The 15,382-nt window shown below is 41.2% G+C and overlaps 2 protein-coding genes across 4 annotated transcripts in view; both read right to left on the bottom strand.

The window, feature by feature from the left end:
• The window catches only part of LOC134755936 (restin homolog), a 57,103-nt gene extending 51,073 nt beyond the window's left edge, over nt 1-6,030 (bottom strand). Inside the window, exon 1 of one of the 3 annotated variants that reach the window (XM_063692635.1) lies at nt 4,919-6,030. In XM_063692635.1, the coding sequence (XP_063548705.1) occupies nt 4,919-5,124 (206 nt within the window). In that variant the 5' untranslated portion in view covers nt 5,125-6,030. The remainder of the gene's footprint in view (nt 1-4,918) is intronic. The other 2 variants (XM_063692636.1, XM_063692637.1) reach the window with 2 other exon arrangements.
• Nucleotides 6,031-7,035: 1,005 nt separating this feature from the next.
• On the bottom strand, nt 7,036-15,361 carry LOC134755939 (sialic acid synthase). The gene is made up of 5 exons (XM_063692639.1): nt 15,054-15,361; nt 13,641-13,856; nt 13,063-13,410; nt 10,454-10,604; nt 7,036-7,901 (listed from the first exon to the last, which is right to left on the bottom strand). The coding sequence occupies exons 1-5, from the start codon at nt 15,189-15,191 to the stop codon at nt 7,696-7,698; spliced, it is 1,059 nt and encodes a 352-aa protein (XP_063548709.1). The 5' UTR covers nt 15,192-15,361; the 3' UTR covers nt 7,036-7,695.
• Nucleotides 15,362-15,382: the final 21 nt, after the last annotated feature.

Here is a 15,382-nt window from a genome sequence, read left to right as displayed (position 1 = left end):
GCAGATTGTGTAAAAGATGCTTCCAGATACGTTTTTCAGGATTTTTTAATAGTAAATTTCCCCCCTTTGATTTAGGGGACGGAAGATTGTCATAAGCAACTTACAAAAAGAAGTGAAATCCCACCAAAAACATTTTCATGTAAAATGTTTCCAAGACGAAACCATAGGGCTCGCACTGTCAAAAAGTATGAATTTCATGGTAACATTTTTTTGTACAATAAAGTGATTTACTACTACTAAAGTTATCAGACCTCTTGTAGAGCCAAGCTTCTAACCCTATACAAGCCCTAACTTCACAAACTCTACACCTTAGCCAAAATATGTGGCTTAGCCGCTTGGTGTTTATTATTATTTGTCTAAATAAATAAATGAAATACAAGTAACTGTCAACATTTTTTTTTGTGACACACACTTTTATTGCTGATTGTACTTCTTCTCATTTGAATGCCTATCGAGTACTTCTTGAGACCTTTCTAATGAGCCTAAACTTGATGTGTTTGTGTTTTTCCATCGAGGAGTTCCTTTGGCTACCTACCGACTGCATCATCAGAACACCTCCATGTTAGCATATTATTGTATTATTACCGGAATTACGATAGTACTCCACAACTGAATCAGACACCGGGAAGTGGTTCAAATTTTAGTTACAAGATTTGAGGCACTAATATAGATATACATATACAAAGGTATACCTATATACGCAGTGAAGCTAAATAAAAGTGTCAATAATAAAATGAAGTAGGTACTGTATGAAAGGGAGAGTAGGTAGATTGGTTCATTTATCCATTTTAGGTTTTATCTAATTACTCTCAGTGATGATAAAAAACAAAGAAACCGGCCAAGTGCGAGTCGGGCTCGCACACGAAGGGTTCCGTACCATTACGCAAAAAAATCAAGTATGTTGTATGGGAGCCCCACTTAAATATATGTATGTATATTTTCCCCTCACTAGCTCGGAAAGTTGTCTTTCATCCTTTAAAACAAGCGGGGAAAAACGCATTTTATCCACTAGTGAGGAAAGTAATTTGACCTTGGATGGAGCGTGTTTAAGTAGCTTAACAGATAATAAAACGTAAAACGCTCATAATAATGGTTTATGGTTTGAGAATCTAATAAAAAATACCAAATTTAGCTTTATTTAATAATTTTATGTCATAAACCTTAAAGTTCCATAAGAAACGTTTGTTTTTTAATAATGATGTTAAATATAATTCTGAACGCACAAGTTGAGTCGATGCAATTTCAAAACGCATCATTGACATTTCATACGTCAGAAATATCAACATTGTCAACAAAATTTTTACTTAATAACTTCTCACGTAAAAATACAGAATTTCCAGTTTTTGTTATAAAATCGTAAAAAAATGAGTTATTCCAGTGATAAAGATGATCTAACGCCTGTGGATGTTGCACTTTCCTCGCTTTAGTGAGGTGAAAAGTTTTGTGTTACACACGGGTGCAAATGTATTTTACTTCTCGTGTGTTGAAACACTCGCGAGTAAAATACAACTTTGCACCCTTGTATAACAAATAACTATTTATTCTGTTTTTAATATTTGTTGTTATAGCGGCAACAGAAATACATCATCTGTGAAAATTTCAACTGTCTAGCTATCCGAAATTGTAATATCAAACACAGGTGACTGTGAAGATGAGGTGAAAAGACGTATGGGTATGACTAGAACCGCAATGGATAAGTTGAAGAGAATTTGGAAGAATCGAAACGTCACAAACACCACGAAGGTTCGGCTTGTACGGGCCCTCGTTTTTTCCATATTCTTATATGCTGCGGAGACGTGGACTATCCGAAAGACTGGGGAGAAAAAGATAGACGCCCTAGAGATGTGGCGCTGGAGGAAAATGCCGGGGATATCCTGGACCGACTTTAAAACTAATGTCTCCATCCTTAAAGAACTCCGTAACAAGCAGCGCCTTTCGACTCTCGTAAAGACCCGCATGCTCAGTTTCTTCGGTCACGTCTCAAGGCGAAACAATGACTCCATCGAGCGTCTTGTGGTGCAGGGTAGAGCAAACGGAGCAAGACCGCGTAAAAGGCCACCTATGCGATGGACTGACCAAATCAAATCTGCCATGGAAGGGCCCCTGAACGCATTTGCCAGAACTCCAACCGCGGAAAATGGCGAGAAATCGTACGGCAAGCAACATCTGTGCCTGATGTCAGCAGTTGACCACGACACTCTGCAAAGAGTAAAACGACGAAGAAGAAGAGCTATCCGAGAGAAGAACAAGATTCGAGCCCTACACCCCAGCAGGGGGTAACAGGAAAAGAAGAGTCTATGCAAACAATTACGTAACAAATAATATATTAATTTCGGTCAAAAGAAAGGGCAGGAGATTGGTCAATTTATTAATCGCCGTCTAGTACCTATCCACTGGTGACTATAGTAGCCTTACCAGTACGACTGCCTTAGCAGTATCAAACTGACATATTCGCTAAAGTCTGCGTAACTTACTATCTATGCATCTCGCTCGCTCGCACTAATATGCGAGTACGAGCGAGATTCATAGAAAGTAAGATACCCACACCCTAGCGTATATGTCAATGTCAAGCTGGCCCCTATTTCACCACGGCAGTGACAGGTGCGACAATTGTCGAAATCACTATTACTGACGTCACATGCCTCCATAGGCTACGGTAACCGCTTACCATCGGACGGGTGGTGTGCTTGTTTGCCACCAACATGTTAATTTAAAAAAAACTCCATTATATTGCCAATAAATAAGTACTAGGCCAAGCAATAAGAAGGTATAGAGGGAAATGCAAGGAACACAATTTTTAACTTCGTAGCTTTGTTTGGACTAGTTAGGAGATGAACATATCAAAAGTCCCCAGAACATACCAAAGGTGTATTGTTGATACCATAAATGAATTCAGCACCCCCGATTAATACAAAAACGATCCCAAACCCGGCCTAGCAGCTTCACCGATGTAGATAATCAAGATAAAAGTGAGAACCCTAAATAAACCTTGAAGAGCGGATATCTCAAAAACTATACAAGATATCGAAAAACTTGACTGAATAAAACTTGTAACAAATTAAATCTCTTTTCATTTTGTGTAAGTGGCCAAGTCGCTCAGACGCATAGTTTCCGAGATATAATCGAAAAACCGAAAAATGGAACCTTCAAACCCCCCTCTCCCCCCCAGCACCAGGGTTATGGCCGGGGACTTTTGTTATGTTCATCTCCTAACTAGTCCAAACAGCTACGAAGTTAAAAATTGTGTTCCTTGCATTTCCCTCTATACCTTTTTTTGGGCATTTATTTCCTGGCCTATACTTATTTTGCGACGCTAATGACAATTGTCACAAGAAACACGACAATTGTCACGAAATTCCGACGCAGAACTCATTTCCTGTCAAGAATTACCGAAAATTCTTTTAAATCTGTGACAATTGTCATCCTCATCATCATAAACTTACCTGTTTTTTGCCGATATAAAAGTTTTTTTAAATAATACAATGATGGTGGCAAGCAGGAATACGGCCCGCCCGATGGTAAGCGGTTACCGTAGCCCATGGAGGCCTGTGACGTCAGCAACAGTGATGTCGACAATTATCGCACCTGTCACCGTGGTGAAATAGGGGCCTGGAGGCAGCCGTAAAGGTTGTTTCTTCATGTATTCTATATTTATTTAATTATATTTATTGATTCATAATTTTAACTGAAATTGGTTATACTGATTGGTTTATTTCAACAATGCCGCCTACAAATTACCGAGCCGAGGTCTATTAATCAGGTTATGGGTTCAGTAAAAACAAGTGTTATTGATAGGTATTTGTAAAGAGCATGTACTTAAAAATTAACAACGTACGAGTAGGTGCGTAGGTAAGCTAAAATAGTAGATTGTACAACAAGGGCATAAAACGGTCCATTTTTATCCGAGGCAATTTATTGGTTCGAGCATAGTGAGGACCAAAATAGTCGCGGATAAAAATGGACATTTATACCTGAGTTATACACTGTTTTTCACTTCGATTGTGAGTAAAATATGCATACAAAAATATCCAATATTTTACGTTATTTTACCGTATTTATTCAAGACTAAAGAAATTGTTGATCTGTTGTTATTGCTGTCTGTTTTTGTTTGTCACTTTCTGTATTTGTTCCACTAACACAATATCCATCCATTATGGGCCATTGTTGTCTTGTAAATAAATTGAATTGAATTAAAGAAAATTGAACTCGGGCCGGTCGTATGGCTGGCAGTTTGTATGGCAGATTTCGGACTTTATTGCTAAGTCAATAAAGTGTCGTAACATATGATTTTACTGTATGGTCTAGAACATAAGCAACTTTATGTCGTCTACGCACGACTCGAAGTCGAACTTTACGAGCATGAGGAGTCAAAAAATTATTATGTAAGCATCTCTAAGTATGCCCTCGGCATTCACAGTTTTATTATTTGCTCTGTGACTTTGCTAATCACTCTACACAACCCATCATTTTGTCATCGTCAGAATATGAGCCAAGGTCACTGCCACAAGACTCGGCCGAAAAAAATTGACCTATTTTTTCATCGAAATAGTTTTAAACCAGAAATAATTTTGTTGTGGCGCCCTAAAACAAGCAGGGATTCTATTTCGACTTCCGTCAATCGAGTGCCATAAGGTATGTGACAGGTGCGAATATATGGCCGGGTTTGTTTCAGCATGGGTGTCGTATGATCCGATTGTGTTGTGTGCAAATTAATTACGCAGAAAATCAAGTTTTGTCAACATGTGACCCTTGCGTCCTACGTGTGGTAGGACGCGAGGGTCACATGTTACAGCCTAATCGGATGGCGAAACCTACAGTCTATTTTTTAGATGATTGCATGTCGCGTCCTATATTTCAATGTTTACGTTATGAAGTTATAGACTAGTCGCTTTTCAATTGTTGTGGAAAAGGATATTACCGTGACGCAGGCGAGCTCCAACTGGAAAGGCTGGGAGTGGAGGCGGTGAAGTCTTCGGCGCGATTGGTGCTACCGCGGCCACCGTTGCCCCCACCGTGCTCCTTGTAGTCGCGGAAGCAGCGCTTGCAGCGCGTCGGCCACCGCACCTGTGGGTGGAAACCCAGCGGGCACAGCGGGTCCCCTTTTTGCACATACAAATGATGCATCTTTCACAACACTACACTTCACAAAATGCACTAAAATGTCAAAAATTTCACCTAAATGCAGCAATTACATCAATCACATCGTTCTTCCGTCGTCATCATAGTTCTTTAACCGAGTCAATTACTGTAAATCCTCCGCGCATTAGACTATAAACCGGCAGTACACGGTTAGGGATTACTATATGTTTATGGAATGAGCTTTACGATTCTATGCTATAAATAATAATTTATTTAACTAGTAACGTGCTCCGGGAGTTCGTATGTCTGCACCCAACAGTAGCAATAAAAATATCCCGCTGCTTAGCACTGAACCGGGCGACCTAAATCGGCAGCTCCTCGCCACTATTTCTCAGACTATAGGCGCGTAAAAACAAACAGTACTAAATCACCGAAGAAAGTATTTTTATGTCTGGAAAACTCGCGGTAAATTTACGAGTACAGCGCCGTAGTATATTGGAGAGCGGGTGTGCTGGAGTCGTGTCGTGTCGTTCGGCGTCGCGGCGGGCGGGCGGCGGGCGCAGGCGGCGGCGGGGCCGGCGAGCCGGGGACTGGCGCGCGCGCCGGGCAGCGGGCCAACTCGCCGTGCGCCTGCTGCGCCACTTAGCTCTGTTACACCACACCGCGGCCAGGCGCTCCGGTGCTTCCCGCTCGAGACGACAACCAAAATAAAACCACTCGCTAATAAAACGCTCGTGTATCCCGGCTACTCGAGTTCGGGCAGCTGCTCGATGCACTGCGGTGCGGTGCATTTACCGCACATCCGTCGTGCATATGCACGCCACATTTTTTCCAAAATAGACTTAAGAGTTGGGCATGAAACTGGCGCGCCACCCATATTGGCACATCACCGTAATATCTTTATGAATGAATTGACGTCATGATGAAACGTGCGAGTGCTGTTTTTTTTCGATATTCCATTTCCATACAACGACCCACGCCATCATGCCTCATAAACAAGATTAGGTTGGTTTTTATCTAGAAAGCTACTGTACGGATGTGTTTTGTTTCCTGCAAATAACGGGGACTGACGAAAAAAACCTTAACAAAAAATTAGAATTTAATTCATTAAACGAGTATTATTAGGTATCTACAATGACTACAATTACAATTCGGTAATATGCGGTTAACATAAGTATGTAAATTATGTATGTAGTTATAACTTATTTATTCATATAAATTCGTAGCATGTCATTGTTTGGAAAATAATATACATCTCTAATATATCTTATTATGAAAATGGTAATACTTATGCACAGGCACATATTCTGTAATTATTTTATAAACTCAGAACTTCACCGACAACACTGGTAAACACTAAGGTATTTATGCCTATGCACAATTTGATTTTAATATAACTTGCTCACGTACATTAACCTTTTGGACGCCAATGAAGGATATATCGGCAACGCAGGTCCAACGCCAAAGACGGATTAATCGGTCAAAGACCACAGAGCAACATAGACCTACGTGCATGTGCATAAAGTTCAATTTCAGTTTTGACACTTTGGTGACGTGGCGTCCGAGTGACAGCTTTTGTTTTGACACGGCGTCGAAAAGAATCATTTTGTTCACCACCGAAGTGCCTTGAAGACGAACGTCCTTCTGTTCGTAGGCTTTTTTTTTCGTTTTGTTTGAAGGCACGGCACCCTGCACTGTGCGTGGTCCGACGCCGGTTTTTTGTTTTTTTTTTAGTCCGAACGACAAAGTTCTAAAATTGATAACGCTACTCATCACATCAGACTTATCGCCGAAGACTTCAATCAGCTATAATCACAAATTAGCAGCTTCCACACTAAAAATATAATATAGAAAATACATTTAAAAACACCTGACCTATTTTTAATGTTTTTGGTTTTTATTTTGTATCAGATTTTGAACTTTCACGATAGTTTTAATCGGCTTTTTTTTGGTACATGGTCATATTTCGCAAACAAAAATCCTACACTGATATATTTTTAACTATTTTTCATGCATAATCAAATTGATCAAGATAGTATTAAACTATAAACACACTAAATTGACCAAAACTGGACCTATTGCAATAAGATTACAAAAGGCCAATAGGGAATATTACGCAAAACTCTGCGTAGAGGGCGTCACTAGCACAATCACAGGGCCTACTGCGAAACGCGAAAATCGAAAGGTCGGTTTCTGCTTGTCTATGACTTGCTTTTTCGATCGATAGAAAGGCAGATAACGAAATTTCGATTTTCGCGTTTAGCGGTAGGCCACCTGTAAAGAAACCGCCTCGATGCATCAATTTTTAGAGAAAACTTGTCAAAAAACTGTTTAAAGCCTAGTATGTATAAGTTACTCTATGGTTTAGTATGTGCACTAGTGCTGCACTCTGGCGGCAGAACATTTCAGTAATAGGGAGTATTGTTTGTGTCATCAAAGGAACAAGATATGTATATGTATAAGGAACATTCCAAGACATTGTCTACCGTTGTCCCGTACAAACGCGTAATTTCTGAACATTTGCAGTTATGGGAGTTCCTGTGATAAAGGATAAAAAAAAGTACAGAAAAATAATGATTGACTTAATACACGAAATATACTGCGTGGAATTCTTCATTAGCAGAAGTCTCCCTTGTTGAGTGGCTCGTCCTCCTTCTTGTCGCACACTAGCGTCTTGTAAATGACATCTTCGAAGTGCAGCGCGTTGAGTCCTTTCGGCTCCGCGACCTTGATTTTAACGTCACCGGGGTACAGGATTTCACCCTTGTTCTTCGTACTGCCCATCACTAGTGACTTCTGAAGCTTGTCGATACATGGAATTTCTGAAAATATTAAAAAGGGCTATAGATACATGTCACAGTAAATACAATTTTTTTTTCGCTTCGACTACCTTATAGGTAGGCTTCGCTTAGGTGCGTCGTCGTGTACTATACTAACTCTTAAAAATTCCTTTTTTTTTAGACATTTTTAGATTCCTTCACAGACACCTACTTACTTAGGTACGCGTTTGTGTAAGTAATGTCTCGTCTCTATGCATATGAGTAGAGTGACCGTGAACCCAATTGGTATCCATTACTCGTTCATATTTAATCTGACGTCGTCTGGCATATTGTTGGCCATGCATTTACTTACGTGAAATCCGTTTATTATGACTCCGCTTATACTGACCAACCGCTTACTATGACGCAATTACTGTGCGGTTTGGTTTTCATATAAAATTCTTTGTCACAAAGTCGGATAAGATGACTTCGCTTATAATGGCAAATCGCTTACTATGACCTATAAATCCTATTTTCATGAAATTATGGCCGGTTATACTGAGACATTGGCTGGTTTTCGTGGCCGTCCCCACGTATTTCCCTGCGAGGACGTTTGGTGCGTGCGCGGCGTTAAAGTTATTTTAGTTTGATTCTCGGTGACAAGTTTATTACCATTGGTACAAGGTTAATAAAACTCATCTCTGACAAAGGAATTTGAGATTAATTTGGAAAAAATAACAAAAATAAGAAGTTGATCAACTATGTTTTATATGATATGACGTGTTTGTCACTTCCCTTCGATGTCATTATAAGCGGAATATACTGTATATCAAAGTTTACAGCTTAAATGTAATGAAAAGCAGATAAGAGCAGCTGGTATGTTAATACCTAAAGCTCAGGTGATCTTAATTAGACAAAACATTCCTTCAAGATTGTGCAAGAAGAAGGCGATAAACACGCAAAGTTAAAATCAACGTAGATTCTGTGTAGGTACCTACATAATTCGTGTATTCCCATTTGTGCAAAAGGGAATAATTCATATGAATGCACCTATTCCCATCTGTGCCCGGCAGGGACAAAAGTGAATACTTACACCACATAATTACCTGCAAGTAGCTATAAGATCGAATGAAAGGTTTTGTAACGCAAATCTGTCGTTCAGTCGGTGCTTCGTCCAGTTCGTCCTATTGGGCTCACCTCACACATCGTCTATTTACTAACAAAACAAGCAGCAGCAAGTATACGGAAGTAGCAGCAGGTGCCCTTATTCAATGTTATGTGTTCCACCTACACACCTCATATTACCAGTATGTAGGTATGTATATGTGCAGTAGGTACAGTCGCCATCAGATATATCGGAGCGCCCGAGGTGCTCACAAATATCTGAACACGCCTCTATTGTCAAGGCGTTAGAGTGCGTGTTCAGATATTTTGAGCACCTCGGGCGCTCTGATATATCTGATGGCGACTGTACCTAAATACACACCTCATACCTGAGGTAAAGACCTTTTCGATGGGCGTGCCCAGCGAGGCCTCGATAACGCGCATGTCGCGCACCAGCTGCGGGAATTCAGTCCGCCTCAGCGAGCACACGTGCTCCGTACCCTTCACGAGCAGCTGGTCAGCACACATACCTGAGGTGACCACCTTCTTGATGTGCGTGCCCAGCGAGGCCTCGATGACGCGCACGTCGCCCACCAGCTGCGAGAATTCAGTCCGCCTCAGCGAGCACACGTGGTCCGTACCTTCACGTGCAGCTGGTCAGCACACATACCTGAGGTGACGACCTTCTTGATGGGTGTGCCCAGCGAGGCCTTTATGACGAGCACGTCGCCCACCAGCTGCGAGAATTCAGCCCGCCTCAGCGAGCACACGTGGTCCGTACCTTCACGTGCAGCTGGTCAGCACACATACCTGAGGTGACGACCTTTTTGATGGGCGTGCCCAGCGAGGTCTCGATGAAGCACACGTCGCGCACCAGCTGGGAGGATTCTGTCGGCGTCAGCGAGCACACGTGGTCCGTGCCGTTCACGTGCAGCTGGTCAGCACACATACCTGAGGTGACGACCTTCTTGATGGGCGTGCCCAGCGAGGCTTCGATGACGCGCACGTCGCCCACCAGCTGCGAGAATTCAGTCCGCCTCAGCGAGCACACGTGGTCCGTACCTTCACGTGCAGCTGGTCAGCACACATACCTGAGGTGACGACCTTCTTGATGGGCGTGCCCAGCGAGGCCTCGATGACGCGCACGTCGCCCACCAGCTGCGAGAATTCAGTCCGCCTCAGCGAGCACACGTGGTCCGTACCTTCACGTGCAGCTGGTCAGCACACATACCTGAGGTGACTACCTTCTTGATGGGCGTGCCCAGCGAGGCCTCGATGACGAGCACGTCGCCCACCAGCTGCGAGAATTCAGTCCGCCTCAGCGAGCACACGTGGCCCGTACCTTCACGTGCAGCTGGTCAGCACACATACCTGAGGTGACGACCTTTTTGATGGGCGTGCCCAGCGAGGTATCGATGACGCACACGTCGCGCACCAGCTGGGAGGATTCTGTCGGCGTCAGCGAGCCACGTGGTCCGTGTCCTTCACGTGAAGCTGGTCAGCACACATACCTGAGGTGACGACCTTCTTGATGGGCGTGCCCAGCGAGGCCTCGATGACACGCACGTCGCGCACCAGCTGGGAGAATTCTGTAGGAGTTAGCGAGCACACGTGGTCCGTGCCCTTCATGCTCTTGTCTAATGTTATGTGCTTCTCCAGCACCTGCAATTTTACAATAGATAAGAGATAACGATGTGAAGAATGTGTAGCAGTTGTAACGCAATTCCACGTCACTTAATAGACAAGCTGAAATTAGTTAAGACGAAGATAGCTGTTACAATGTAGGTAAGTATGCAGACTTTTCTACAAAGTTATATCTGGGCCGTGTTGCATAATAAACTACAACTAATACTAGTGGCTCTGTGAGCTGTAGACCTCGCGAGCATAGCTTAAAATCTAGGATGGTTTTAATAAGAGGGTAGAATAGCTACAGACAATAGGTACTTTTTTCATACAATTTTTATTTCGGAAGAAACGGTTTCGACTAACTAAATCTTAACAAACCACTTTGATTTTGATGTTGATCGCATCAGCATAATATTTTCTAGGTTTATACATTTTTGAAAATTATTGTGGCTTTTTAGTAGGTACATTACCATTAGTTGAACCCTATGAAACTATTGATACTGGATAGGAATGGAATCGATTGGCATAAAAAATTGCATGTGAAATATAAAAGTTTTCATTTCATACAAATTGTATGGGAAAAGTTTTCCTCGATTTGTGGCTTTCCTAGGCGGAAGTTTTTTATGGTCCCATACAAGTTTTTGATCGTGGATAGGAATGGGATCGATTGGCATCAAAAAACATGGGAAAAGTCTGTATAAGGACTATTAGGGACACAGCCGCAGTGGTTGACGTGAAACGTGGCGTGGAAAAGTTATTGCGAAGACCGCATAGGGCCGCTTACGGACCTCATAGCGTAAAGCAGGCGCCTTGTATGTAGGATTTGAATGTTGGGCTTTGCCCTACCCTATAGTGAAAAGCTTGTAGGTAAGAGAAAAAGGGCGCCGCAGGCATTTGTTAAAAAAATGACCTTTTTCTTGCATCTTGTAGGTACCTATGTTTTTTCCAAAATCTGTAAACCCCAATCTTTGTTCATTTGAAATTGAGGGAAGGTTTTCTAAGACCATTTTCACGTAGCAGCACGGGATCTGGTAGTTGCCCTCACTGACCCAAACCATCCTGTATACCTGGCTGATTCTTGAATTTCTAAAAGTATTAAATTGCTTAGTAGTGGAGATATACTGAAGGGAGCCACACAAAATCAAGCGCTCGAAACTAAAAACGGACTCGCCCACCGAGAGTTCCGTACGTTTTAGTATTTGTTCCTATAGCGGCAACAGAAATACATCATTTGTGAAAATTTCAACTGTCTAGTTATCACGGTTCATTACATACAGCCTGGTGACATGCAGACGGTGAGACAGACAGAGGAGTTTTAGTAAGTAATAGGGTCCCGTTTTTACCCTTTGGATAAGGAACCCTAAAAATCGGCCCGTTTCGACCTCACGACTCACGAATCTCACGATGTCACCACATATCGAGCAAATTAGGCGCTAGGTCACCTGCGCTAAAGTGACATCTTTGTTAGTTATTATTAAACTTAACTAATTCGGAATAAGGAGAACCACTTAAATCTAAATAAATGTATGGCTCCGCGGTTTAGAACACTTTAGAAAATTAAAATAACAAAAAAAAAACCATATTTTTTAGGTCTAGTTAAATAAAAAAGCTTGTAAAAATGAAACGAATACGCTTAGCCCGCGCTTTATCAATCAATAATACGATTATTTTTATTTTTTGTAAATAGAAAAATATTAAATAAATAAAATAAAAAAACAATACGAAGTTTAAGTGAAAAAAAATACAAAAAGTTATGCAGCAGCAAACAATTACCGGGGATCCAACCAGGGACCACCCGTTGCAAACGAAAAAAGCGACTGGTTGCAAAATACGCCATGCTAGTTCTTTTCTAAGCTGACGAAATACGGCTACTCATTCTCGAGTAAAAATTAAACATCTAAATACCGTCAAAACCAGCAATACAAAATTTCTGCATTTTTCGCCGTTTAATCTGTAAACATATCTCAAAAAGAAAATACTGTTATGATATCGATACGACTATTTGTTTGGGCGCGACCTATCACGAATCCGCCATTTTGAAAAATTTCCAAAAACTGGGTCGACAAAAAAAATCTATTTAATCATAGAATTTGGTCACAAAATTTCACGAGAATCGGTTGAGAATTGCGACCTGTAGAGGAGAACATCCGGACATACAAAAGCAAAATGCCCGAGTCAAACCGTAGACCTTCGCTACGCTTCGGTCAATTACAAGCGGAACTCCTTTTCTAATTTCACTTATTAGAAAAGGAGTTCCGCTTGTAATATTAGTTGTAGTTTATTATGAAACACGGCCCTGATAGCTAGCTACAGCTACATTTGGTTCTGCCAGGCCTTGAATGTTTCGTTTCAAATGATATCAGTTGAAAAGGCCGCGATGCTTTTTCGATTCTTACTTTAGTGATAGGCTTCATTTGAAGAATGAATTATTCTAAATTGATGATTGATGTAGGTATACCTACTTCCAAATATATAATATCTTTTAAATACTAACCTTAGCTCCCAGCGCAACAGCTCCTAAAGCTACAGCCGTGCCTAACTCCTGGCCGGAGTATCCGACGGGAATGTCGAATGTGTTCGTGTAATCCTGCAGCACGGTCAGATTGCAGTCCTCATAAGGTACGGGGTAAGCTGAGATACAGTGAAGCAGGCAGAACTGTTTGTGTTGCGCGGATATGATGTCATAGATAGTCTTCACTGCAGCCTTGTCTACCATCCCGGTTGAGATGATTAGAGGGATCTTTTTAGAGGCTGCGTATTTGAGGAACAGCAAGTTGTTTGAATCGCCGGACCCGATTTTGATGAAGGGCACCTTCATGTTGACTAGGAAATCGAAGGACACCTGTAAAGTTAATTAAATACAGTTCATTAAAATCTGTTTCAAGTATAGCTTTTAACCCTTTCGCCGCCAACAACTCGAACTCAAAAGTTCATCGATATTTCGACCCACCTGCCAGCACCGCTTTTATTTCCTTGGCGGCGAAAAGGTTAAGTATTCATCAATTATTGTTTTTATATGTTCGAGTATGATGATAGATAAATGTTCGTTGGAAAAAAATAAAGGTTTCTTACCATGTCCATGGCGGAAGCAGTGTACAGAATGCCGACCTCCTGCGCATACTTGAACAGCTCCCTGTACTGGGTTTCCGAGAATTCCAAGTGCTTCTTGTGGTCGCCATAGGTTTTGCCCCAGGAGTTGGCGTTATCGTACGGCCGCTCCAAATATTTCTTTGTGAATTTTTCTTTAAGGCATGTTTTTTGGAATTTAACACAAGTCGCCCCTGCTTCCTGAAAAAGTCAAGGAAAGATTCGTTTTTTATTTCGTAGCTTCAATATAATCAATTCAATGTACCTAGGTGTGTCGTTTATTTTACTTATCTATTGAGTTTCTAATTTTGATACACCTGCTATGGCAGAGAATTCTCCGTTTGATTGTTTCTAGTTTTATCTAGTATTGGATATTTACGTCAAGGACCGAAGACTCTTGACAACAAAGGATATACAGATACCTACTGTTTACCAATGTTCTCATTCCGCCTATAAATACTTAAATAGGTATTTACTTTATCATTGAAGTTGACTGTACAATTTATCGGCACAAACCGAGGTTACGTCTAGAAACTCAACATAATTTTATAGCTAATAGCATCTACCTACAAATATGAATGTAGGTACCTAAGTAATAAAAATATCCTCTATGAACAAATTAAATTACTTTCCAGCCCCGGGCACTGGAGGCCTTGGTCATTTTTTCCTTTGTATATGATATTTATTACGTTTATAATAAAAGTATCCCTAAATTATTGGTCATTATAGGTAACATAAGTACCGTACAAGTAGTATGCACGGGTTCTCTGGGAAGACAGTACCTAAACGCTAGTGATAAAACGGGCCTAATTATTAGGTAGTAAGATTATTGCAGCTATCAATATTTATGATGGCAATTGGCGAGAAACCATTTGTATATATTCATACCTACTCGTACAAAGGAATATCAAAGTGCTATAAATGAAGTAAACAGACTCGCCAACAGTGTACCTATACCTACATGCAAGTTAAAAATGATGTTTTAATGTCTCACTCAACCTAGTTTGCCCTGTGACGCAAATGATGTTTTAATCGAATTTTGCCTTTAAATAATTACCTACCTATCTAACATTTAACGTCAATTTATGATGTCCTACGAAGCCATATGTACCTACGAAAACAAAGTAACATTGGCGGCAATATGTAAACAAGTCGTCACAAAGCAAAGTGAAAGTAGACTACCTATACCCTATACTTACACACTTACAGGCCTTCTACTTTTTTTAAAAGTTTGACAACTGTGGAACCTGATAGAAAACTGCCGAAATAAAACGTAGGAGGAATATTTTACATTTGTTTGTAAACAGTTCCGCTTTGTTTCTTTATTAGTAAATCTATTGTGTGTCGGAGAATTCGTCATTTAGGTACACTACTTGAATAAGGAAATAGACAACTTACCTTTGCGGCTTTTATCAACTTTTTCGCTATTTCAATGTCACCTTGGTGGTTTTGTCCGACTTCTGCTATAATGAAACACGGGTTAGCGCCGCCAATTTTGACGTCCGGGCTTATCGTAACTTCGACCGAATTCGACATGGTCCATAAAATTTAAAACACTAGGAGAACACTGGAGCGGGTTGTGGCTAGAGTAACACTAGATTAATATGACAAGGTTTATCGACCTCCAGCAAAGTAAATAAGGTCAATTTAATATAAAAGCGAGTAGCTTGGTGCGCGCACGCATCACTAGTGGCAGCGCGCGGCGCTGCGCAGCCGGGGAGGCGCGG

The sequence above is a fragment of the Cydia strobilella genome, chromosome 3 (genome assembly GCF_947568885.1).
Source record: "Cydia strobilella chromosome 3, ilCydStro3.1, whole genome shotgun sequence".
In the NCBI taxonomy this organism is placed as follows: Eukaryota; Metazoa; Arthropoda; class Insecta; order Lepidoptera; family Tortricidae; genus Cydia; species Cydia strobilella.
This window is presented reverse-complemented; position numbering and strand designations above follow the sequence as displayed.

Excerpts from the sequence above, each read along its gene's own strand:
- LOC134755939 (XM_063692639.1), bottom strand. The coding sequence starts at position 15,191 with ATGTCGAATTCGGTCGAAGTTACGATAAGCCCGGACGTCAAAATTGGC. Across the intron at positions 10,605-13,062 it reads CTGTTGCGCTGGGAGCTAAG|GTGCTGGAGAAGCACATAAC; the intron begins GTTAGTATTTAA and ends GTAAAATTGCAG. Across the intron at positions 7,902-10,453 it reads CAAGAAGGTCGTCACCTCAG|AAATTCCATGTATCGACAAG; the intron begins GTATGTGTGCTG and ends TAATATTTTCAG.